Genomic DNA, 19,518 nt, shown 5'->3' with positions numbered 1-19,518 from the left:
GCGATCAAGCCCTTGACGTAGCAAACTTTGGGAGCAGCTCACGACTCAATACTAGATCCGCTCCCTCTCTCACAAACTTCAAATATTTGTTAAAGACTTATCTGTTCCCTTCGGCCCTATTTTCGAGTTGAGTACGTTACTATCCCAGCAGGTTATATTCTATTGTCATTTGTTTTATGATTTATTGTGTATTGTTGTTTTTTGTATTACTTTTTACTTTGTTAAGCACTTTGCTCAACCACCTCCTGCAGTCAACCCTCAAGTTGTTTTAAATGTGCTATATAAGTAAAGTTGACATTGATATAGTATATACACATGGACCTGTAAGTAGGGGTGTCAATGAAACCCAATACCACATTATGATTATGATTACGATTATTATTACCTACTGTCTTGTTCATATTGGTAATTTGTTTAGGTTTATTTATTCTTTATTATATATATGAGTGTGATTCTGTTCCAGAAGCATCAATGCAGCGCTTGCAATAGTTGGCGCTTGTTATCCTTTCAGGGGCACTCCTCTGTGTGGTAACTAGAGGATGTATTAAGGAAGGACGATGTAATATAAATCTAAATTACTCAATTTTGAGTTGTATTTATATTTCGAGCCTTTGCCGTCACGTTTACCTCAAGTGATCTCCCTCCGCGGCGTTACAGGCTTTTATTTCAAGCCAGACTCCGCCCACCCAAAGTGGCTTCGGCGTACGCTAGTAGACGTTACAAGTGTATACTCTGGATCCAGAGCGTCACGGAGCTCTGCTGATAGACCAATGGGATTATCGCTCTGGACAGGGGCAGAGCTAATTGACACGAGAAGGGGCCAATTAACCGACGTTTCGCCTGGACGTGCTGACCAATCAGCGGGCATGTGCCAAAAATAACACCTCCTCTTGTTCAGCACCCAAAGTGGAAGGAAAGCTCTGTGGCCTTTCAATGGAAGAAGAAAGTGCGAGATTTGCCCGTGTTGTATAATATCCACTATTCTCAGGGTCCATATTTGTTTTGGAACGATCGAAAGCATCTCCAGTTGACGTGAGCGACAGGAACGGGCGTCAAACATGCGTAAAAATCAACGCTGTCCAAGCAGGGAACCGCCGAGAAAGGACTTATCGCCGCTCATCTGAGGCCAATCTCGGTTATTTTTTTTGTCAAATAAGGAAACATAACGTAGCTAGCCGGCTAACGTTAGCACCGCAGATAGCTAGGGCAGCGACACATCTTCAGACCAAAGCGGGCTCCGGCAGGTGATCAACATTGGATCTGCGTTCGCCCAGCGACAGGAAAACGTAAGTAGCAAGTGCGCTATCGTCGTTAGCTAACGTTTGACAACCCGGGGCAGTCGCGCTGGCTCCCAAACGTCGGTTAACGTTAGCATAACCGCTAACGCTAGCTCGCACCGACACACGAGCGAACTAGGCCCCTTCGTGGCGAGGAGCGGTGTTGTGAGGAGTTTGGCATGTGGTCAGTGGATCGGCATTTATTAGGTTTTACACAGTAACGCGTTCACAAACAGAGGCCAGTCGACGAATGCAACACAACCCGTTGTTTGCGGGAACGTGAAGCGTGGGAACGGAGCGTTGCCAGGTTAAAAGCCGAGCCTATAGCCGAAGTTTCAAAGTAGCTCCGCCAGCGTTAGCGAGCCACCTCTGAATGAAGCACATTTAAAGTAACGCTGGTTTGAACACGTTGGTCTCCAGCGCTTAGTCGGGTCCCAGGCGAGCTAATTTAGAACGGTATAGGCGACGCTATAGCTATATCCAGCTAATGGGAGCTTAGCGGACATTGTCATACGAGTGTCATCGGTTAGCTAATGGCATTTCTAACGATATGAGATATTTATTTAAACAAGCACGCGACCTCACGCAGCTATAGGTCCGATTGATTTCAGTAAGTAGCCATGTAGCGATATAAATACCCAGAGATAACGACATGGTTAAATTGAGTTGCATGTCTGCTGTTTGTCCTGTTGTGTATGCGGCGACCTCACAGGTTAAATATAACCGCAAGGGCCCATTTTTACGTGAGGTATCTTTCGTGGAAGTCCCTCGCTTCACGTTAAATCAGATTATGTTTAATAATTATATTGTTCAAGAGAGATATTCCAGAGAAGTCATGTTTCACTGCGGCAACAGCAATGCTCCTCCCCACTTCACCCATTCTCATCTGATATGAAAGATTGGTTCTATGTTCGTATGTACACATCAGTTTGTAGCAGGACCTTTTTTTTTGCTGAGGTTCTGTCGGTGTTGTGTGGCTGGAAATCTGTCAACACCTACAACAACATAACATTGTATCTGACATGTAAACATATAAACAAACTAGAATGCCCCCCAGGAGACTTCAGCAAACCTCAGCCAAGGCTGAGGTTTGGTGAATGGTGTGAATGCAAACGTACGAAACCACATTTGCATTCACTAGATCCAGATTCATTTTTATTGCACACACAATAAGCATTCTTGCCCCCCCCCCCATCCAGATCCATGAATGATTCTCAGAGAAATTAAAATGGGAGGAAAATGACCCATCTCACAATATCAAGGTTAAATAAATCCTGGAACTTGTCCCTTTTCTGGATCTGGACCAAAATGAAATTGGTTCTTTCTTTGCCCAGCCTTCCACCAAATTACGTGGTGATCCATCCAGTAGTTAGGCTTAATCCTGCTAATAAACCACGCAGAGGAAAACAGGCAGGTGACAACATTTAGTTTAAACTTCTTTCTTATTTCCTTTTGACCTTTCAGGTGGGCTAATGTTTAATTGTGCAACTCTAAGTTTGTGTCTCGTACCTCAATTGATTGATATTACAGCAAAGTCAGATGCAATGTGCTGTGTGATTATTTCTTTAAAATACAATTTTATGAATTCCAGGCATCCAACAGGGCAGTTGTGTAAAATGAAAAGGGTTAGCCCTAAGCTTAAATAAGGGCTCGGTTGGGAACTCCTAACTTTACTTAAGATATGCTATAGTATAGGTTTTATGAGTTTGGAGTTTTTGCTGATGCAATAATAACAATGGCCATTGAATGAGTTTGAATGCACTCTTGTTTTAACTGTGCATCCTTATTACATTCGCCAAGGAGTTTGTTTTCATTAGCAATTTTTGGGCTGAGAAATGTAATGTTCCTATAAATGTATGTATTTAAAGGGATTGTTCTCTGAAAAGTGCAAGCTCACTCATTATATACCTACCACTATGCCCATGAGGAATGGGTGAAGATTTTGAGTCGACAAAACACTTTTGGAGTTTTAGGGGTAAACAGCATTGCAGGCAAATCAAATACAATGAGTAAAAAACTAAATGTCTCCACACTGCTCCTGTGGTGTCATCTAAGCATCAAATTCAACCTGAAATGGTCAATGTCTGTCTGTGATCCTACTCTGGAGCTGCGTTCACGGCCGCACGCACACACCACTAACACTACACACAAGGTCTTGCCTAAGGGTATGTGGTAGCATCGCTTCTTCCTGCAGTGGACATTTAGGTTAAAACAGGGTGAAAATGACCCCATTTTTAGTCGAATTTGAATGTCGGGGCTTACAGACATGTGGAGGCTACTTGGCCCCTTGGCTGAGGTATGTGCCTGACTGACTGCCATTATAGTTTTAAATGCTGCATGCTGATTACTTCAACCAACTTTTTAAGCTTTGCTTACTGTCAGATACAAAGTTGATTAGATTACATTATGTAATCAGTCACTGTACATCATGTCCTATGTAACCACCTGTAACAACACACATCAGCAATCACACCAGTCAATCCCTAATATTTTATTTCATGATGGGAATGTCTCAATCTTTTAATGCAGCCAGGTCTATTGCTGGTTTGACTCTGTCCAAACAGGAGAAACCTCTGATGTACGTCTCCTCTTTCCATTGTAAAGAAAATGTTTACTTTTAAACTGAGTCTTTTGACTTATGTGTTTGGCAGCAGCCCAAACTTTGCAGCCTCTTCTTATGAACAGGAATCTTATGTGATCTCAGATTATTGTATATTAATCACCAAAGCTAAGCTTGTGGTTAGTTCATGGTATATTATAATTTATGTATTTTGCCATGTTGAAACTTAGACAGGCAGCCACTCGCTCACCCATTATCAGATTGGGATAAGGTGCACAGTTAACCAGTATATGACATCACTTTGTGTTTGGCAGGTGCCCGACAAGTCAGATGCAGGAGGAGTTCAATAGCCTATAATCTTATCTGAGTCAGCAGATACTGTCTAAAGACTGAGGGGCAGATGAAACACTGCCCTATTTTAGTGCTTGACAGATCCAAAAAAGGCTATGGCCATGCAATGATGGATCTGTAGGCATCTCAAGGTGCTTCATTCTGCACCATGTCATCATTGGGCACATTTTAGAATACATAAATACTGTGCCATACGGCGACACATGCACTGTCGGTAGCAGATGCTTCATCTAAGTACAGACATCCACTTTACATGTCACTTGAGCACAGACAGCACAGAAACTGAAAGTCTGCTCACATATTCATTCTTTACTGTTTGTGTTAACAAGACTTTGGGCCAATATCTTTTGACAACTGTGTGCTAGTGTTCACTACCCAAAAGTGATAGACTACTAGATGAAGTATAATTCACACACTGTCCAGTCAACTTCCAAAGTCTCATTACTCATAGTCCCTGCCAGAGATAACATCTCGACAAAGACAAACCATGCATTCAGATCAGTAAGCCGAGTTCTATCAGTCATTTCCTTTTAAGGTTGACGCTCTAGATTTTAGTGATTATACACTACTTTACTTTAGACTATCACTAAGTCTGAAGTTGTGTGTAGTGTTTGAATCCTCATTTGGCACCTTGATGCTTTTTGTCTCTTTTTGGATTTCAAAGATTTATCAATTTCAGCGTCTGCCTAGGTTTGAAAACTGTCTTTTCAGCTGCCGTGTCCGTTTTTGTCCATTAAGTTTCTGCTTTGTTGCTTACGTCAGCATCTCAGCGCCAAATCATATTCCCTATCACATTGTCAAAAAAAGAAATTCCATGAGAACAAGCGGTACGAGGGCGATTTCCATTGACAGTTATGATTCAGGAGTTGTACGGCTGACATTGGAAGCACTCTGCTGCAGATCAGAGCATGGGGGGTGGAGTCAATTAAGAATGTGGAAGTGCTGCATGTTGGATCTATGCACCTTGTGTAATAAAAGCAACGTAGACACAGAGACAAGGTCTTAGTTGGTGTAGAGTAAAGGTTAAAACAGGATTCTTTAAGTGTTGGATAAGATGAATGAAAGCTTTAAAACACTGTCACCTGATTTAATAGGAAGGTGTGGCTCTATAAGTAATCCCTAACTCTTGGGATCATCTACACAACATAGGCTGCGTTCCAATTCAGGCCTTATTTCAAGACTGAATACGTCATAACAGTTCGATGGGGCTGTTCCATTCCAGAGACTTCTCCAAATGCGGCTGTGAAATGTGACCCGGTGTATCCTCTGCAGTCCTCACTCACTATCCCACAATCCACTCTGGGCTGGGTAGTTGAATGGTGCTATTCACGTGGTACTTTCTGCGAATATGAGGAAATATCACATGGCCGTGTCATGTTTATCAGGTGTTCTCCTTCAGTCATCACTCACTGAATCCATGACAGGGACTGGACGAATGAGAAAGCCAGAGCAGAATGTAAATGCTGTGAGAGAAGACTTTGGATTATTTTTGAGAGATGGATAATGCAATGTTCATAGGATATGACAGCAAAATGTTATGGATACTTAAATTACCCTCTGTACATTGTTTGATAGTGTCATTCATATGTTGAGATGAAATATTTTTGCTGATATCTACTGGTTTATTTGTTGATTACGGAAAATTTCTGGATAATAAATTTGAATAATTTTGATCTCACAAGTTGACAAACTATCAAGAGTTGAGATGGAGATTCAGCTTAGTCTTCAAGAAAGAGGTTTGATGTAAAAGACTCACAATCAGGCTGAGCAACAATTTCATCACCACTCCATTATTCAGTTAACATTGACCTCTAGTTTGTTTCTTTCTGTGGAGGAACGACTCAAATTTCATTTCCTAGTGACTGAGATGTTGATAACATTGTAGATAAATCTGTCCATTACTGTATTACAATATATAAGTACTGATAAGGTATTAGAATGGCCAACAACCTATAAGCTCATATTGCATAAGAATTGAATCTCCGAAACCGTTTGTTAAAATATCTTTACCACTTGGTATTGTTACCCACTGTAGCTATTCCTATTATTGGCTCCATGGTTTGTCTATCTGGGGGGGGAAATAATTTATGGCTATGTCCTCTAGTACATTTCATTTTGAAACAGCCTTTTATAACCTGAATTGCTCTGCATCAGAAATAATCTCTCCTGAGAACACACATCACTTAACCTTTCGCGTACACTGGTCATGAGAGTGCAAATGTAAAGAGGAAGCTTATTCTCGACTTTGCAGTTGGTTGCATAATAGCAGAAAAACAGCATTGGCAAAAATTATGACAGTTGACACCTTTTTGTGGACTGATGACAGGGCATAATGTTACGTACGGTAAATGTTCATAACGCTTTACATTCATTGCTGTTAGTCGAGTGATGGCTGATATGACTCAATCCGAAAGTATCAGTGGTTTTCTGTTGTTTCATTGTTTCTGAAACTCCCAGTTTCTGCAAGTCCAGACTTAAATGCAACCCTGGAATTTTCCAACGAAAAGCAGTTTTCAGGGCGTGAAAACGCCAGAGTTGTCTAGACGGCAGGTGAAAATGTAATCTGTTTTTAAACAAGTAACGTGCTAGTGTAGACCTGGCAAAACAGTTCTTGATGCTCTGCAAAATTTTCAGTATTTCCATAATGTAAGGTCTTAAGCTTTATTTGAGAAGTTTGAAATAAGTGAAAGAAAAACACGTGTCTCAGATGCTCTATTTTGACTCTGTTATCATGCATAAACTTGCAGCTCCAGGGTTTTTGGAACATATTTAAGTGCACGCTTCTTTAGTTCTTGAACCTCCATGTGAAACTTGTTAAGATGGGTCTCCCTGCAGCAATACGTAATCCGTGACCTTCCTCTTCCCTCTTGGTAGCCAGTGGTTTATGGCAGACGTGCCTCTGAGCATTGGGCGTGTTGGTTTTGATCTGTGGTAACAGCGTGGGTGACGGCAGCTTTCGGGGGTGGAGTGTTCCTGGTTTCAATGTGACGTCTCAACAGAGATATTTTTGGCGCTTTTTCTTGTGTTGATGAAAATGTGTGTGTTTCGTTCTTTCGTTTTTGCCAGAAGTTGTAGCGTTGGTAGCCAGAGGAAATCTCATAGTATCTGCATGTGATCTTGCAGTCTGCATGTCTCCTTTCGGGGTTTAGCTGCTGCGACTGCTTTAATGGACGGATGATGCAACTCTCCTTTCCTCTTTTTACCAGGCGGCTGTGTGTGTGAGCGAGCAAGAGAGAGAGAGAGAGACAGAGAGGGGGATGTCGTTGAATGAAGCTTAGCCTGGATGTTTGCACTGCAGGGTGGGTGGTTGCTAGGTAATGGCAGTGTGTTTGTTTTATTTTTAGAGAGAATCACTGCTGGTGAACATAACAGATTTCTTTCTCACACACACACACATAGACACACACATACATACGTGGTCCCTCTTTCTTACCATACATGTACATTCGGGCTGCCTCTGAATCTCAGTAGCTGGTAGTGAAGGTAAGAGGGAATACTGTTGATATAATCAAATAGCAGGCTATAGAAATGTCAATGGCAGTGGCCCTATGCCCCACCCTGGACATGAAATCTAAACCAGCCTGGCGTATTTATAGAGCACCTTTTTCTTGCACATACACCATGACATTGCACACATGCGCAGAGCAGACACCCACACTCCTCTGAAACCAGCGGTAGTCACTCCCTGCATGTACCAGCCTTTTTTGGGCACACGCCTGTCATGCCATGTGGGAGGTAATGCATGGCGAGTTATGCATTACCTCCCACATTGGTGCTTTACATTTTTGAAGTTCTTTTTAATTTAAAATTCTGCAACAATTGCTAGTTTCTAAATTAATGACCAAAATAGTTGAAAAATATAGTGCAATGACGATTTTAATGTAATATTAAGTTAAAGAAATTATGCAGATGCCTTTTTTCGCCTGGTAACAGACCAGAGATGCTGTCTACCTGCCTGACGACATCAATAATTAAGCCGTTGGTTGTGATCCGCTCATGATATGAGCGAGTGTATGTAGACAGACAGCTTAAGTAACACCTGATGTTAACCCCTACAAGTCAAATTTCACTCCACTTCAGCTCTAGGCAGTTGATGATTTCCGACTGTGCTGATTCAGGGATGTTACTCTGTTCCCAAGTTGACTAATGGCATTAGTTACTGTGTGAAAGCAGTTCTCTGTGCTCAAAGAAGCTTAACAGCTGCAGTGTAATCCTGGGCTCTGTGGTTCCTCCAGTGCTATCTTTGTCTTGTTGTCAGTATCTCTGGCGCTCACCATCCATTAAGTAATTAAAAGCAGCCTGTAACAATCGTAAGAAGCAGCCTACTGAGCTACTGACACAAACAACTGGTGATTTACAGAGGATGTTATAGGACTGGGGATATTTTCAGTGACTATTATGTAAACAGTTGTTTAAAATATTGAAGGGAAACTTTACTTGTGCACTGAGGCAATGCTTCCTTCACATTTCTGTCACAATCATGTTTTTTAAATATATATAATATGAGAACCCCTACACATTGGTATTGCCTGTATTCTAATTATAGCACAACTAATTAACCTTAAACATGCTATGATTATCTATAGACAAAGTATTTTACCTTACTTTTTGAATGTAAAACGATCTTGAAACAGATCAATTAGATTTGTTTATGAAAGCATTTTCACCTTGATATATACTCAGAGACTTTTAAAAGTTGAAATGTCACCTTGTTCATGCTTTCTGATATTCAAATTATCTGCTGGTGACACTATTTCCTTTTGTCAATTACTTCAGACCTTGTCTGGAAGTTCTATACTGCATTTTCTTATTACTTCTATATTGGCTAATTTTTGTATTTATACTTAACTTTAATCGTGTAAACAATATATTTAACAGAAGGATAGGAATAGTAGATAGATGATGAGAGGTGAGGGATAGATCATCTTCTTGGTTCTTGTTGGCGATGGTTAATTGTCAATTCTTCTCTTTCCTCCTTTCATCTCCAGCTATAGGCAACAATGGGTGCATTCCTGGACAAGCCGAAAACAGAGAAGCACAGTGCCCACGGTGATGGCAATGGGCTGCAGTATGGCCTGAGCTCCATGCAGGGATGGCGGGTGGAGATGGAAGATGCCCATACAGCTGCGGTGGGTCTTCCACATGGACTTACCGACTGGTCCTTCTTTGCCGTCTATGATGGCCATGCAGGGTCCCGGGTGGCCAACTACTGCTCTGGCCACCTGCTGGAACACATCTTGTCTGGAGGGGCAGAATTTGTGCCTGGATCCGGCTCTGTGGAGGGCGTGAAGGACGGCATCCGCTCAGGCTTCCTGAACATTGACGAGTACATGCGCAGCTTCACTGACCTGCGGCAGGGCATGGACCGCAGTGGATCAACAGCTGTGTGCGTGTTGCTCAGCCCGACCCACCTCTACTTCATTAACTGCGGCGATTCGCGGGCCGTGCTGTGTCGAGACAGCAAGTTGGGCTTCTCCACCCAGGACCACAAGCCCTGCAACCCCCGTGAAAAGGAGCGCATCCAGAACGCTGGCGGCTCAGTCATGATCCAGAGGGTGAACGGCTCCCTGGCTGTGTCCCGGGCCCTGGGGGACTATGACTACAAATGTGTGGATGGTAAGGGCCCCACGGAGCAGCTGGTAAGCCCTGAGCCCGAGGTGTGTGTGTTGGAACGAGCGCCCGAAGGAGACGAGTTTGTGGTGCTGGCGTGTGATGGAATCTGGGACGTCATGTCCAACGAGGAGCTGTGCGAGTTTGTCCGCTCACGACTGCTGGTGTGTGATGACCTGGAGAAGGTCTGTAACTCTGTGGTGGACTGCTGTCTACATAAGGTAAGCTGCTTTTGTTCCACATACATTCTCACACATTGAAGGTGAAAGTTCATACATAGTTGCCAGCTTAGAATGTTTCACAGAAGACGCCCATATGCTCAGTTCTCTTAATTACTTTGTGCGTTTGCTTTGATCAAACCTTTGAGAAAGTGTCTGGTGAAGAAGGTTTATTGTTGATCGAGTTGTCATTCAAATATTGCCTCGGAGTTTTAGAAGTCAACATTTTCCGATAGCGATAAATCAACAAATACAATGGCAATGATTCTTGAGATGCCATTATCAAACTCTTTTGACGACGGTGTTTATAAGGCTTGATATTTGCAGTTAAATCATACACTTTAATATTTATAGATATATAGAATTGGAATTAAGAAAATAAACAGGAAAAGGTTCTTTAAACTAAAATCATTTATTTTGTATTATCCACTTTTTAGTAACACTTGTGCTAAAACCAACATGTCTTTGAGAGGCCCATATCAGCAGATAAAAAATAAATCGACAGATAAAAGTATTTATCCAAAAATATTTAATAACTAAACCCAGTATAAGAAAAATGATTTAATGTTGAACAGAACCTAACATCTCACATCCAGAGATAAGAAATCAGATGTTGAATAATACATTACTGCTTTTAAATCGGTCCCTGTCCATTGACCTTCCCTGTTATCGATCCAAAATAAAGTAACGGTCACTCTTTACCTGAACTAATCCTCCACAGTGTTCAACTGAGGCTTTTGCTTTATGTGTATCACTCATATATTTGTACCTGAAGAGAAGTGCACAACTGCCTGGTAATTTTCAGTTCACTGCCACTGCCCTTTGTGATGAATGTGAGATTGTACACTTGGAGAACGTTGCTGTGACTTTATTTCATGGTAATGACGAGGTGAATATCCACTACTTTGAGGCCATTGCTCCATCTAGGCTGTAGGTGACTGTGTGTCCTATAAATATCAAATAATATATTGTCTAATGATCAGACAGCAGCTTCCAGCCAAAGGTTAAGCTGTTCTGTTTCTAGAACACACGGCAAGAGAATAAATCCCTTAGTCGTCATTAGAGGTTCATAATATTTTTTTTTAATTCAGAAGCAGTTGGCAAATATTTTTATAATCAATTAATCACCTTTCATGACATTATACTGATTTTAGCATTTCACCACCTAAAATATTTTAAGTACGTTATCAAACAACATTAATAACGATACAGTTACTATAACTCATTATTAACACCACAGTAAGACGACCTCACTGGAAAGCTTTTAATTAGTATTAAATTAAATTTAAAGCCACTATAGGACTTTTTGAAATATAAGTAATGGCATGCTAGTATTATAAAAAATATACAATACAATACAAAAAAAAGTGGTTAAAACACTCAGGATCAGGTAATACAAATACAAGGTTGATGTCTCAAACAATAATTGTGTTGAAATTAAATTCTTAAGATAATATATTCCTTGATTTTGTTTAACTCTGTTTTTGTTCCGTCATCCTACAGGGGAGCAGGGACAATATGAGTGTGGTGTTGGTGTGTTTACCCGGAGCTCCGAAGATCTCAGAGGAGGCTGTGAAAAAAGAAGAGGAATTGGATAAATACCTGGAGTCCCGTGTTGAGGGTCAGTAGACTTGACATCACCCAACGTCCTAAACTTGAATCATGGTTCTTGCAAATACATCCATCGTTTGGTTCTCATTGAAAGTCGGAATGGATTATTGTAAACATTTATTTGTTCAGTGGTGGGTAAATACCTACACTGTTTTTTATGACCCAGCAGTCTTTCTATGTTTTTCTTCGTTCTTTTTTCAGTACATATATATATATATATATATATATATTTTTTTTTTTTAAAGGTCATTTACACAAGTGGCCTCGTGCTGGGTTTAGTTTCTGTGTTCACGATCAGGACAAAATAAACATTCTGTAGGGTAATACAAATATTTAGAAATCATTCGCTTCAGTCAGTATTGCTGCAAATGGCAAGAAGCAGAGGATCAGATTTGTTGTTTTTTCTTTTTTTTTTCTTCTCCTCTGATGTGGGTGATTTCTCAGCCTCTGCAGAGAAACATGTTTTTTATGTTACAACCTCACATCAGTAAACAACACTACCTCTCACAAACCTTTATCCTCTTTGTGTTGTGTGTAGATCTACTGGCAGGTTGTGGGGACGCAGGAGTCCCTGACCTGGTGTCTGTCCTAAGGAGCATTGCCACAGAGAACATCCCCAACCTTCCACCTGGTGGCGGCCTGGCCAGCAAGTAAATATATGACTACATGTTATTACATTTCAAATTGTTGAATAAGATTAGAGGTGAATAGCAGCAATACATATGTCCTTATGCTTTAGTTACTTGTTAAAAGGATAAAATGAATAGAAACTACGCCACAGTTAATTTCTCATTGTGTCCCGCCACTGGTGGAATTTGCTTAGACGGTAAAAACATCTAAATTGATCTCAACCTGCCCTCAACACTTTTTTCCCACTCACTTAAAATAAGTGGACGATGGCCAACCTGGCAGCACTGCAGGAGCAACAACCGTACATTAACTTTCATCCAAACACTTTAATGCGCACATGGTTTAAGAGATTCTGGAGTGTCCTGATGCACAAATAGCGTAGTCTTGAGTATCGACTCAGTTGCTTTCTTGATTCCATTACAATCTTAATCAATATACATTTGAGAAGAATGAGCACAGAGCGTTTACATTATGTCAGAGTTGTTCTCTTCTCTAAGCAGCGAGGTGTGTGCTGTTTGTGTGTTTGCAGACGCAGTGTGATCGAGGCGGTGTACAACAAGCTGAACCCTCACAGAGAAGAGGAAGGCGTGAGTTGAGCTCTCTCTTAACCCCCTCACCTCTTCAACCTTCGTCCCAAGCCCCTTAACATGACCTCATAAACACACACAAGCCCAGACAAGGACACTCTTTTTGTGTGTGTGTGTGTGTGTGTGTGTGTGTGTGTGTGTGTGTGTGTGTGTGTGTGTGTGTGTGTGTGTGTGTGTGTGTGTGTGTGTGTGTGTGTGTGTGTGTGTGTGTGTGTGTGTGTGTGTGTGTGTGTGTGTGTGTGTGTGTGTGTGTGTGTGTGTGTGTGTGTGTGTGTGTGTGTGTGTAAAATGAGGGTGGTGGATAGAATAAACAGAATAGCCTTGGTAATCTTAGTTCACTGCATTCATGTTGAAAAGCACCGAAGGCTTCTGCAGTCAGTTTCAATTTTGTGTTTGTCATTGTAACAAGATGTATAGCAGGACCTTGGCAAACCTGCTGAACTCCTCAGCAATGAACTCTTTAAACCACCTGACTCATAGTATTAAAGGCTTCACAAACCTGGAATAAAACATCTGAATTCGATAACTGGAAGTTTGTCAAGTGTAAATCGTTTGATTTAACCAGCTTTCACCCCTTTTAAGAAATAAATAATACTGACTATATAGTTGACACTTCAAGCTGATGAAATGTGAGGAGCTTTTTGTCGTCAGAAAAATGATGTGTCACACAGTTAATTAAGGCCTAGGATAAGGTATCAAACAAAGTCAAGTGAGAAACTTTGATTCCCTAGTATGTGCATAAACACAAACACTTATGCAAGCACCTGCATCAACAACTCAAAAAAAACTCTTCACCCCGACCTTTTCTGAAAGACCGTTCAGAGATTTTAGTTAATTAAATGATCATACATCACTACACATAAAACATTCATTAGAAGTTGTTTGCTTTTATTTGATATAATACAGTTTAATTTACAAACCCTCCCCTCAAAATAAGGTCCTCAAAAGTAGGTAGAAAACAACATATCTTTCCTGAGTGCATCACTATCGTGTCATAATCATTTAGCTAAGGCCTGAATTAGAATAAATAAGAACTTTAATCTAAAAGACTACAAATTCCAGTATAATTTAAAAGGCTTTAAAACTACAAAGTTTAATATCCACCTCAGGCCAATGCAAAAAGACCATCTGTGTAATCTAATGTCAATCTCAGTCATGAGTCAGAGGACATCTCATGAGCAGCATCTTAAAGAAATCCCTTCTTCCAATTTTTTCAGATGTCATCACTCTGAAGAAAAAAGAACATTATCAGGTTTTAAACAGTTCAGATGTGATTGTGTGTGTCTGTGCGTGTGTGTTTGAGGGCAATTGAGCTTATTTGTTACATTAATGTCAGTGGAGTCTTGTGTTGCGGGCTCTTTTCTACGGTCTGTGTGGGTTCTGACCAAACCCCCTCCTCTCTGTTACACCACACAGCGAAACTCACAAAGTGTTGTTGGCCACAAGGTCAGATGTAGCTCTTGCATGGGCCTGTCCGACTGGAGCAAGAATGTCTCTGACGTTGTCATGCTAGTGTGTGGTAGATATTTGTGTAAATGAGCATTGTGCCACTTCTTGTTCGATGTACGTGTGTGTGTGTGTGTGTTTGACCATGGAGCGTGCCTGCAGAGTCTGACCCCTGGCGTGTCACCTCAGGCCTTTGCGGGGGGAGAGGAGGAGAGTGAGGAGGGAGGTGGCAATACGGCGGCACATCTGCTGGAGGCTCTTCGGCAGTTCCGCCTCCACCACCGGGGGCAGTATCGCGCAGTGCTGGAGGATACCCTGGCCACCTACCAAGTGCGGGGGGAGAGCGCCGCTGAGGGAACAGGGGCGAGCAGGAGGACCTTGGACTGCGACAATGACGGCCAGAAGCAGCCCACCTCACCTCCCTCTCCCCCCTCGCCCCCGCCCTCACCTGCCACTGCAGAGCCGGAGGCCAGCGAGGATGCGCCCACCCCCGAGTTAAATCCCTCCTCTGACTGAGCACCCCGCCTGCAAAGCAACCCAACCAGCCATCTCTCCCTCAGACTCCAGCGCTCTAGTCGTGCTATGACCTCTCCGCTTTCCTGCAGCACAGAATTTGAATTTACACATCGGCCATTTCCGGTTTTGTCTTCAGCTTCAGCTGCAACTCGTATACCCGTAACAATATTTTAACAACTCTCTGTAAACACAAATGGCCCCTCTGTCTGTTCAAGTTCTGTCTGCAAGCCACATTTATTACATAAACCTAATGAAGACTCTTTCGCTCCCTGATTTTCTCTCCCCCTTTTCCTCCTGTCCACCTCGGCTTTTATTCCCAAAACTGACCAAGCCACTTTTACATCACACACTCATGTTTGCAACAGAATCACAGTGAATCATTGTGTAAAGTGTAAAAGTGGCTTGTGAAGAAGAAAAAAAAAATGAACATGGCACTCCACAATCTACGATTCCTGGTGTTGGCTTCTGGCTGATTTCCTACCTGAACACCTCCTCTCCCCCAGCCTCACCCCCTCACATCTGCTTACAATGGACAGAGAAAAGGAGAGGGGACACTCTGAACTGCAGCTGTGTCTCCAGGCCTGCTCCATCTACAGACTCAAAACACACTCTTTTATGTTTGTGTGTGTGTGTATGTATGTGTGTGTGTGCTTGAGTGAGCGAGAGTTTGAGAGACTAATCACTTCTACACACATTTTCTGATTTAACGGATGATACTTGAGTGTTAACCGTTTATCAGCACAATCGCAGGGGCAGTTAAACAACGGACGGATGCGTGGGGTGGGTGTTTACTTGTAGTTTGAGCGAAAGTTGATTTAAATAATTCTCTCACCACATATCCCAGATTCTACAACATCACAGTACAGTAACACTGCCTCACAATCACACACAAAGAGGTTTAAATCTGCTTCTTCTTGGTGCAGCACTAGAGAGGGTAAGACTGCAGTGTGGTTTTTGGTACGTTCCAAAGCACAAGTGGTCAAACCTGCTTACAGTTGACATGTTGGCATACACACTAGCATGCTAACATTTAGCATTTCACTTGTTGGCATGCAAAAATTCCGTTTGTAATGTTTTTTGAGTTGGCTTACTAATATGGTAATATGCATCCTGTTAGCATGCTAGCAGGCTATGTTGGTATCCATGTCATTAGTCTGCAGGGTTTTCTGTCAGGAGCTGAACACAGCAAGTGGAATATTTGAACTGATTATGGCACTTAGATGGGTGACCGAGACCACAATTGTTTCCTTGTACATCTCATGCTGCACCTTTTGACCAAAATGTTGGACCTGGCCAACCACCATTACATCCCTAAGGTCACACTGCCACTGTAGCGGGGCTGACCATATCCAATCCAGGCCTGATACAGCACTTATACCCTCAGTCACACCTGGAGCAAACGTCGAATGTGTTGTACCTGAGACACTTGTGCATCTATAATCAGTAATGTTGTTATACCTGTGTTTTAATACATTTCCCACAGCTAATGCTGCCAGATGCTTGTAATAAATGTGGCTTTACGAGAGTCGCAGCTTGATTAAAACCATCCCCCACATCTAGCATATTTTATTCCCCACAGGTTGCTGGCTTTATTCAGAGAGAAACAATCTGAAACTCTCAGCTCATTATAGACGTTTGATTTAAACAGGCTGCACAAGCTACAGTGTTTATTCCTTCTCTATGAAAGCAGGAAGAGGGAGTCTGTATAATGCCCTTTACCCAGCCACTCTGGTAATGCATGCACTGCCCTTATCCTTTACAATATCTAAAGCACTTAGCTATCAGGAAGAGAGGTTACGCTAAACACTGTGTGTCTGTCTGTGTGTGTGTGCGTGTCTGTATGAATTGTATTTGTATGGGGTTTTGTGGGCCTAATCAGTCCCACGACGTTGATAAAATGACAAATGAACAAATAAAAATTTGAGGTATCATGCTAAAGCTTTGTGTCAAGTGTCTCAGTGTAAACTGGCTGTCCAGCTGTTTCCTCTCTGTCTGTCAGACCCATGCCAAGTGAGTCACGTTGAAGATGTGCAAGTCAGGGTTGTGGTTAGGGAATTTAAAAAGCTGAGCAAGTCATAGTTCACCATTTGCACGTCACAAACAAATCACAAAAAACCTAAACAGACCTGAAACTGATTTGGCAGCATTAAATACCATTTCCTCAAAGGTTTTTCTGTGTGTTTAACAATATTTAATGTGTGTATGTTTCTGTGTTAGCCGACCCTGTGAAGTTTTTGTGAGCAGCTTGAGCCGAAAACAAATCCTTACCTTGCTCGCCCTCATCTGTCCGCTTTCAGCCCTCGCCCTAGACTTGTAATTTTGAGTCGGCTAATTAAGGACATTTTAATCTGTCTTCTCCTTTTTAAAATAAAAGGCAGCTCCCAGGTGCGAGACAAGTCAAAGAAAATAAACGCCTGCCACTGTGCTGCTTGAGCTGCCGGTGATAAGCGCGAGGGAAGGTGCGTGGTCTTATAGGGACTCCATTCTCTCCCATTTCTCCCCCCTGTCTTTCAGTCTTGACAGTCGGCCTTGTGATTCTCCGCAAGGTGAGTCATCAGAGGTCTGGGTTCTTGGTGTCTCAACGTGCTGGCCGGGCAGGGGGATCTCACTGACTTTCACCGTTATCCATTCATTTTGAGTTCATGAGAGGGCAGTAAGATCTACTTCTATTCAAGGCATCAGGAGCTGTTTGTTAACTATTGTGTGCATTGGAAGATGCAGCTAAAAAAAAAAAGCTAATACACAACTCTCCTTCTCTTTTTACCCGCCCAGAGCACCGGTGAGCTGGAGGACCCCTGGTAGCCGTGGCAATAATCCCCCTTCGTCTCCTCCCGGTGACCGGCTCGTCCATCCAGAGGAGGAGGTTTCTCTCCATTGCGCCGTGTCGTTCTCCACTTAAAAAAAAGAGGACATGTGGTGTGTCTTGGAGTGCGTGAGTGCGTATGTTGGTTGTGCATGTGTGTGTGTTTGCAGCAGTGGGACTAAGACGACAAATGACAAGTACACACACATGCATACTGCTTTAGACGTGGAGGATTCAAAAAACAAAACAAATTCACTTTTTCAGACATGTCGAGGTTTTATGAACTGAAGCATTGTGATGGTAGAGATGATTTTTACCATTGAGGTGTTTTTTTTTTTCCTTTTCTTTTCTTGAATGTTGACAATGAACGACCGACTTCACAATGACATGAGGACCTATAGTGTGTGTCTGTGTGTGTCTGTGTATGTGTGTTTGTATGTGTGAGAGATGAGTTTGTGTTTCGTGGAGGGCCAAGAGAAGACAGATGAAGGATAGAGACTTTGTAATTCTTCTTCTGGACATTTTTTTTTCGTGCTCCTGGGTCTGATAATTGCCTAACACCTTCGCTTGTACCCCTCGTTAAAAAACACACACACACGCACACACACACTGACACACAGACACCAAAACCATAAACACCCCCCCACACACACACACACACCCACCAACTCCCACTTCCACCTGTGCACGTTAAGTGCCACTTTTGCAGGGCACTGCATGAGGACTTAGGTTCTACATGTACAGCTATGTGGTTTTCTCGTCGACCCCGGTTTGGACAGCCATTGGTTGAGACTGACTGAACCCAAAGGACCTCTGGGCTCTGATTGGCTCCCGACGTGTGAGAAGTGGAAATGAGTTGTGTTTTTTTTTTTTTTCTTATTTGCTCATACTATTAGAATGATGACGATGATAATCACAATGGGGAAAATGGGAGGTTATTTTGTTCACTGAGGAGCTGAGGGCGAGGTGGACTCGTGGTGGTGATGGTGGGGAGGCTGTTGTATCACTGGTTGGACTTCCTGTAGAGGAGGAGGGGTGAGGGTGGGAGGGCGGGAGATCAGACGTGATTCCCCACCCCCCTCCTCACCATCGCAGTTGGAGGTACGCTAACGGCGGACTGTCCTGACAGAGGAACGTGTTTTTTTTTCTTTTTAATGTTGGCCATGAGGTTACTAGCTGCTCGCTGTGTAGAGTGAGTCAACTCCCTGTTTTAACCCTGTTCCTGGTTCTCAGACTGCATTGGTAATGTTTGTATTGCTGTTGTTTGATTGCACTCACATTTGATTACAGAAAGCGTCTATATATGAAATAAAATACCTGCCAAGGACCCAGCGGTGGCTGCGTATTTCAATAAGTGAAGTTGTGTCATTTTCTTGATGCTTGTGCGGCTACACGGAGGCTGTTAACGTGTGCGTAATATTTTTGTCACTCTCCAGACAGATTTACAAATTTGCATTTCCAGAAATGTCCATATTTAATGGTTTTAGCTTTTTTTTGGTCATATGGTTGTTATTCCTTCTTTACAGGATGAATTGTGTTACACTGATGGTTGTGTGTTTGTTAAAGAACCATTTGGAGACTCCAAAGGCCTTATGAGCTGCAGGGACCCAATTCTCGTCGACCTTGATGTTTGACCTGAGTAGACACTTTGCTGCTGGTTGGAAAGTATTTTATTAATCTCCCAAGAGAACCTTCAAGAAAAAAATGTTAATTCTTCAAACTGTAAATTGCTGAATATTACTTTAATTACAAGAACATCATAAACTCTTGTTTGAGGTGAAACTGTAGAAACCTTTAGCCACATGTCGATATATGAAAGATACAAGAGAAGAATCACTAAAATGTGTTGGAAAAACTGAGATGAAAATTCAGAACAGATAGATATAAAAAAGTTGAAAAACACCTGAAA

At 42.2% G+C, this 19,518-nt stretch overlaps 1 protein-coding gene across 5 annotated transcripts; it reads left to right on the top strand.

The window, feature by feature from the left end:
• The first annotated feature begins 901 nt into the window (after positions 1–901).
• Positions 902–18,963, top strand: ppm1bb (protein phosphatase, Mg2+/Mn2+ dependent, 1Bb). 5 transcript variants are annotated; one of them, XR_009924793.1, is made up of 7 exons: positions 902–1,286; positions 9,177–10,019; positions 11,520–11,637; positions 12,166–12,277; positions 12,787–12,844; positions 14,480–17,352; positions 17,579–18,963. XR_009924793.1 is itself a non-coding variant. In XM_062413881.1 (7 exons), exons 2-6 carry the CDS (start codon positions 9,189–9,191, stop codon positions 17,324–17,326), a joined length of 1,125 nt encoding a protein of 374 aa, XP_062269865.1. In that variant the 5' UTR covers positions 902–1,286; positions 9,177–9,188; the 3' UTR covers positions 17,327–17,352; positions 17,579–18,963. The 5 variants fall into 5 exon arrangements, 4 of the variants coding, with proteins under 4 accessions (XP_062269865.1, XP_062269863.1, XP_062269864.1 ...); XM_062413881.1 differs by having other exon boundaries at positions 17,321–17,352; XM_062413879.1 differs by lacking the exon at positions 14,480–17,352.
• The last annotated feature ends 555 nt before the right edge of the window (positions 18,964–19,518 follow it).

Source organism: Platichthys flesus, chromosome 20, assembly GCF_949316205.1.
Source record: "Platichthys flesus chromosome 20, fPlaFle2.1, whole genome shotgun sequence".
NCBI classification, from domain to species: Eukaryota; Metazoa; Chordata; class Actinopteri; order Pleuronectiformes; family Pleuronectidae; genus Platichthys; species Platichthys flesus.
Note: the sequence above shows the minus strand (reverse complement) of the source record. Positions and strands in the feature narration are given on the sequence as shown.

Excerpts from the sequence above, each read along its gene's own strand:
- ppm1bb (XM_062413878.1), top strand. The coding sequence starts at position 9,189 with ATGGGTGCATTCCTGGACAAGCCGAAAACAGAGAAGCACAGTGCCCAC. Across the intron at positions 10,020-11,519 it reads TGGACTGCTGTCTACATAAG|GGGAGCAGGGACAATATGAG; the intron begins GTAAGCTGCTTT and ends GTCATCCTACAG. Across the intron at positions 12,278-12,786 it reads GGTGGCGGCCTGGCCAGCAA|ACGCAGTGTGATCGAGGCGG; the intron begins GTAAATATATGA and ends GTGTGTTTGCAG.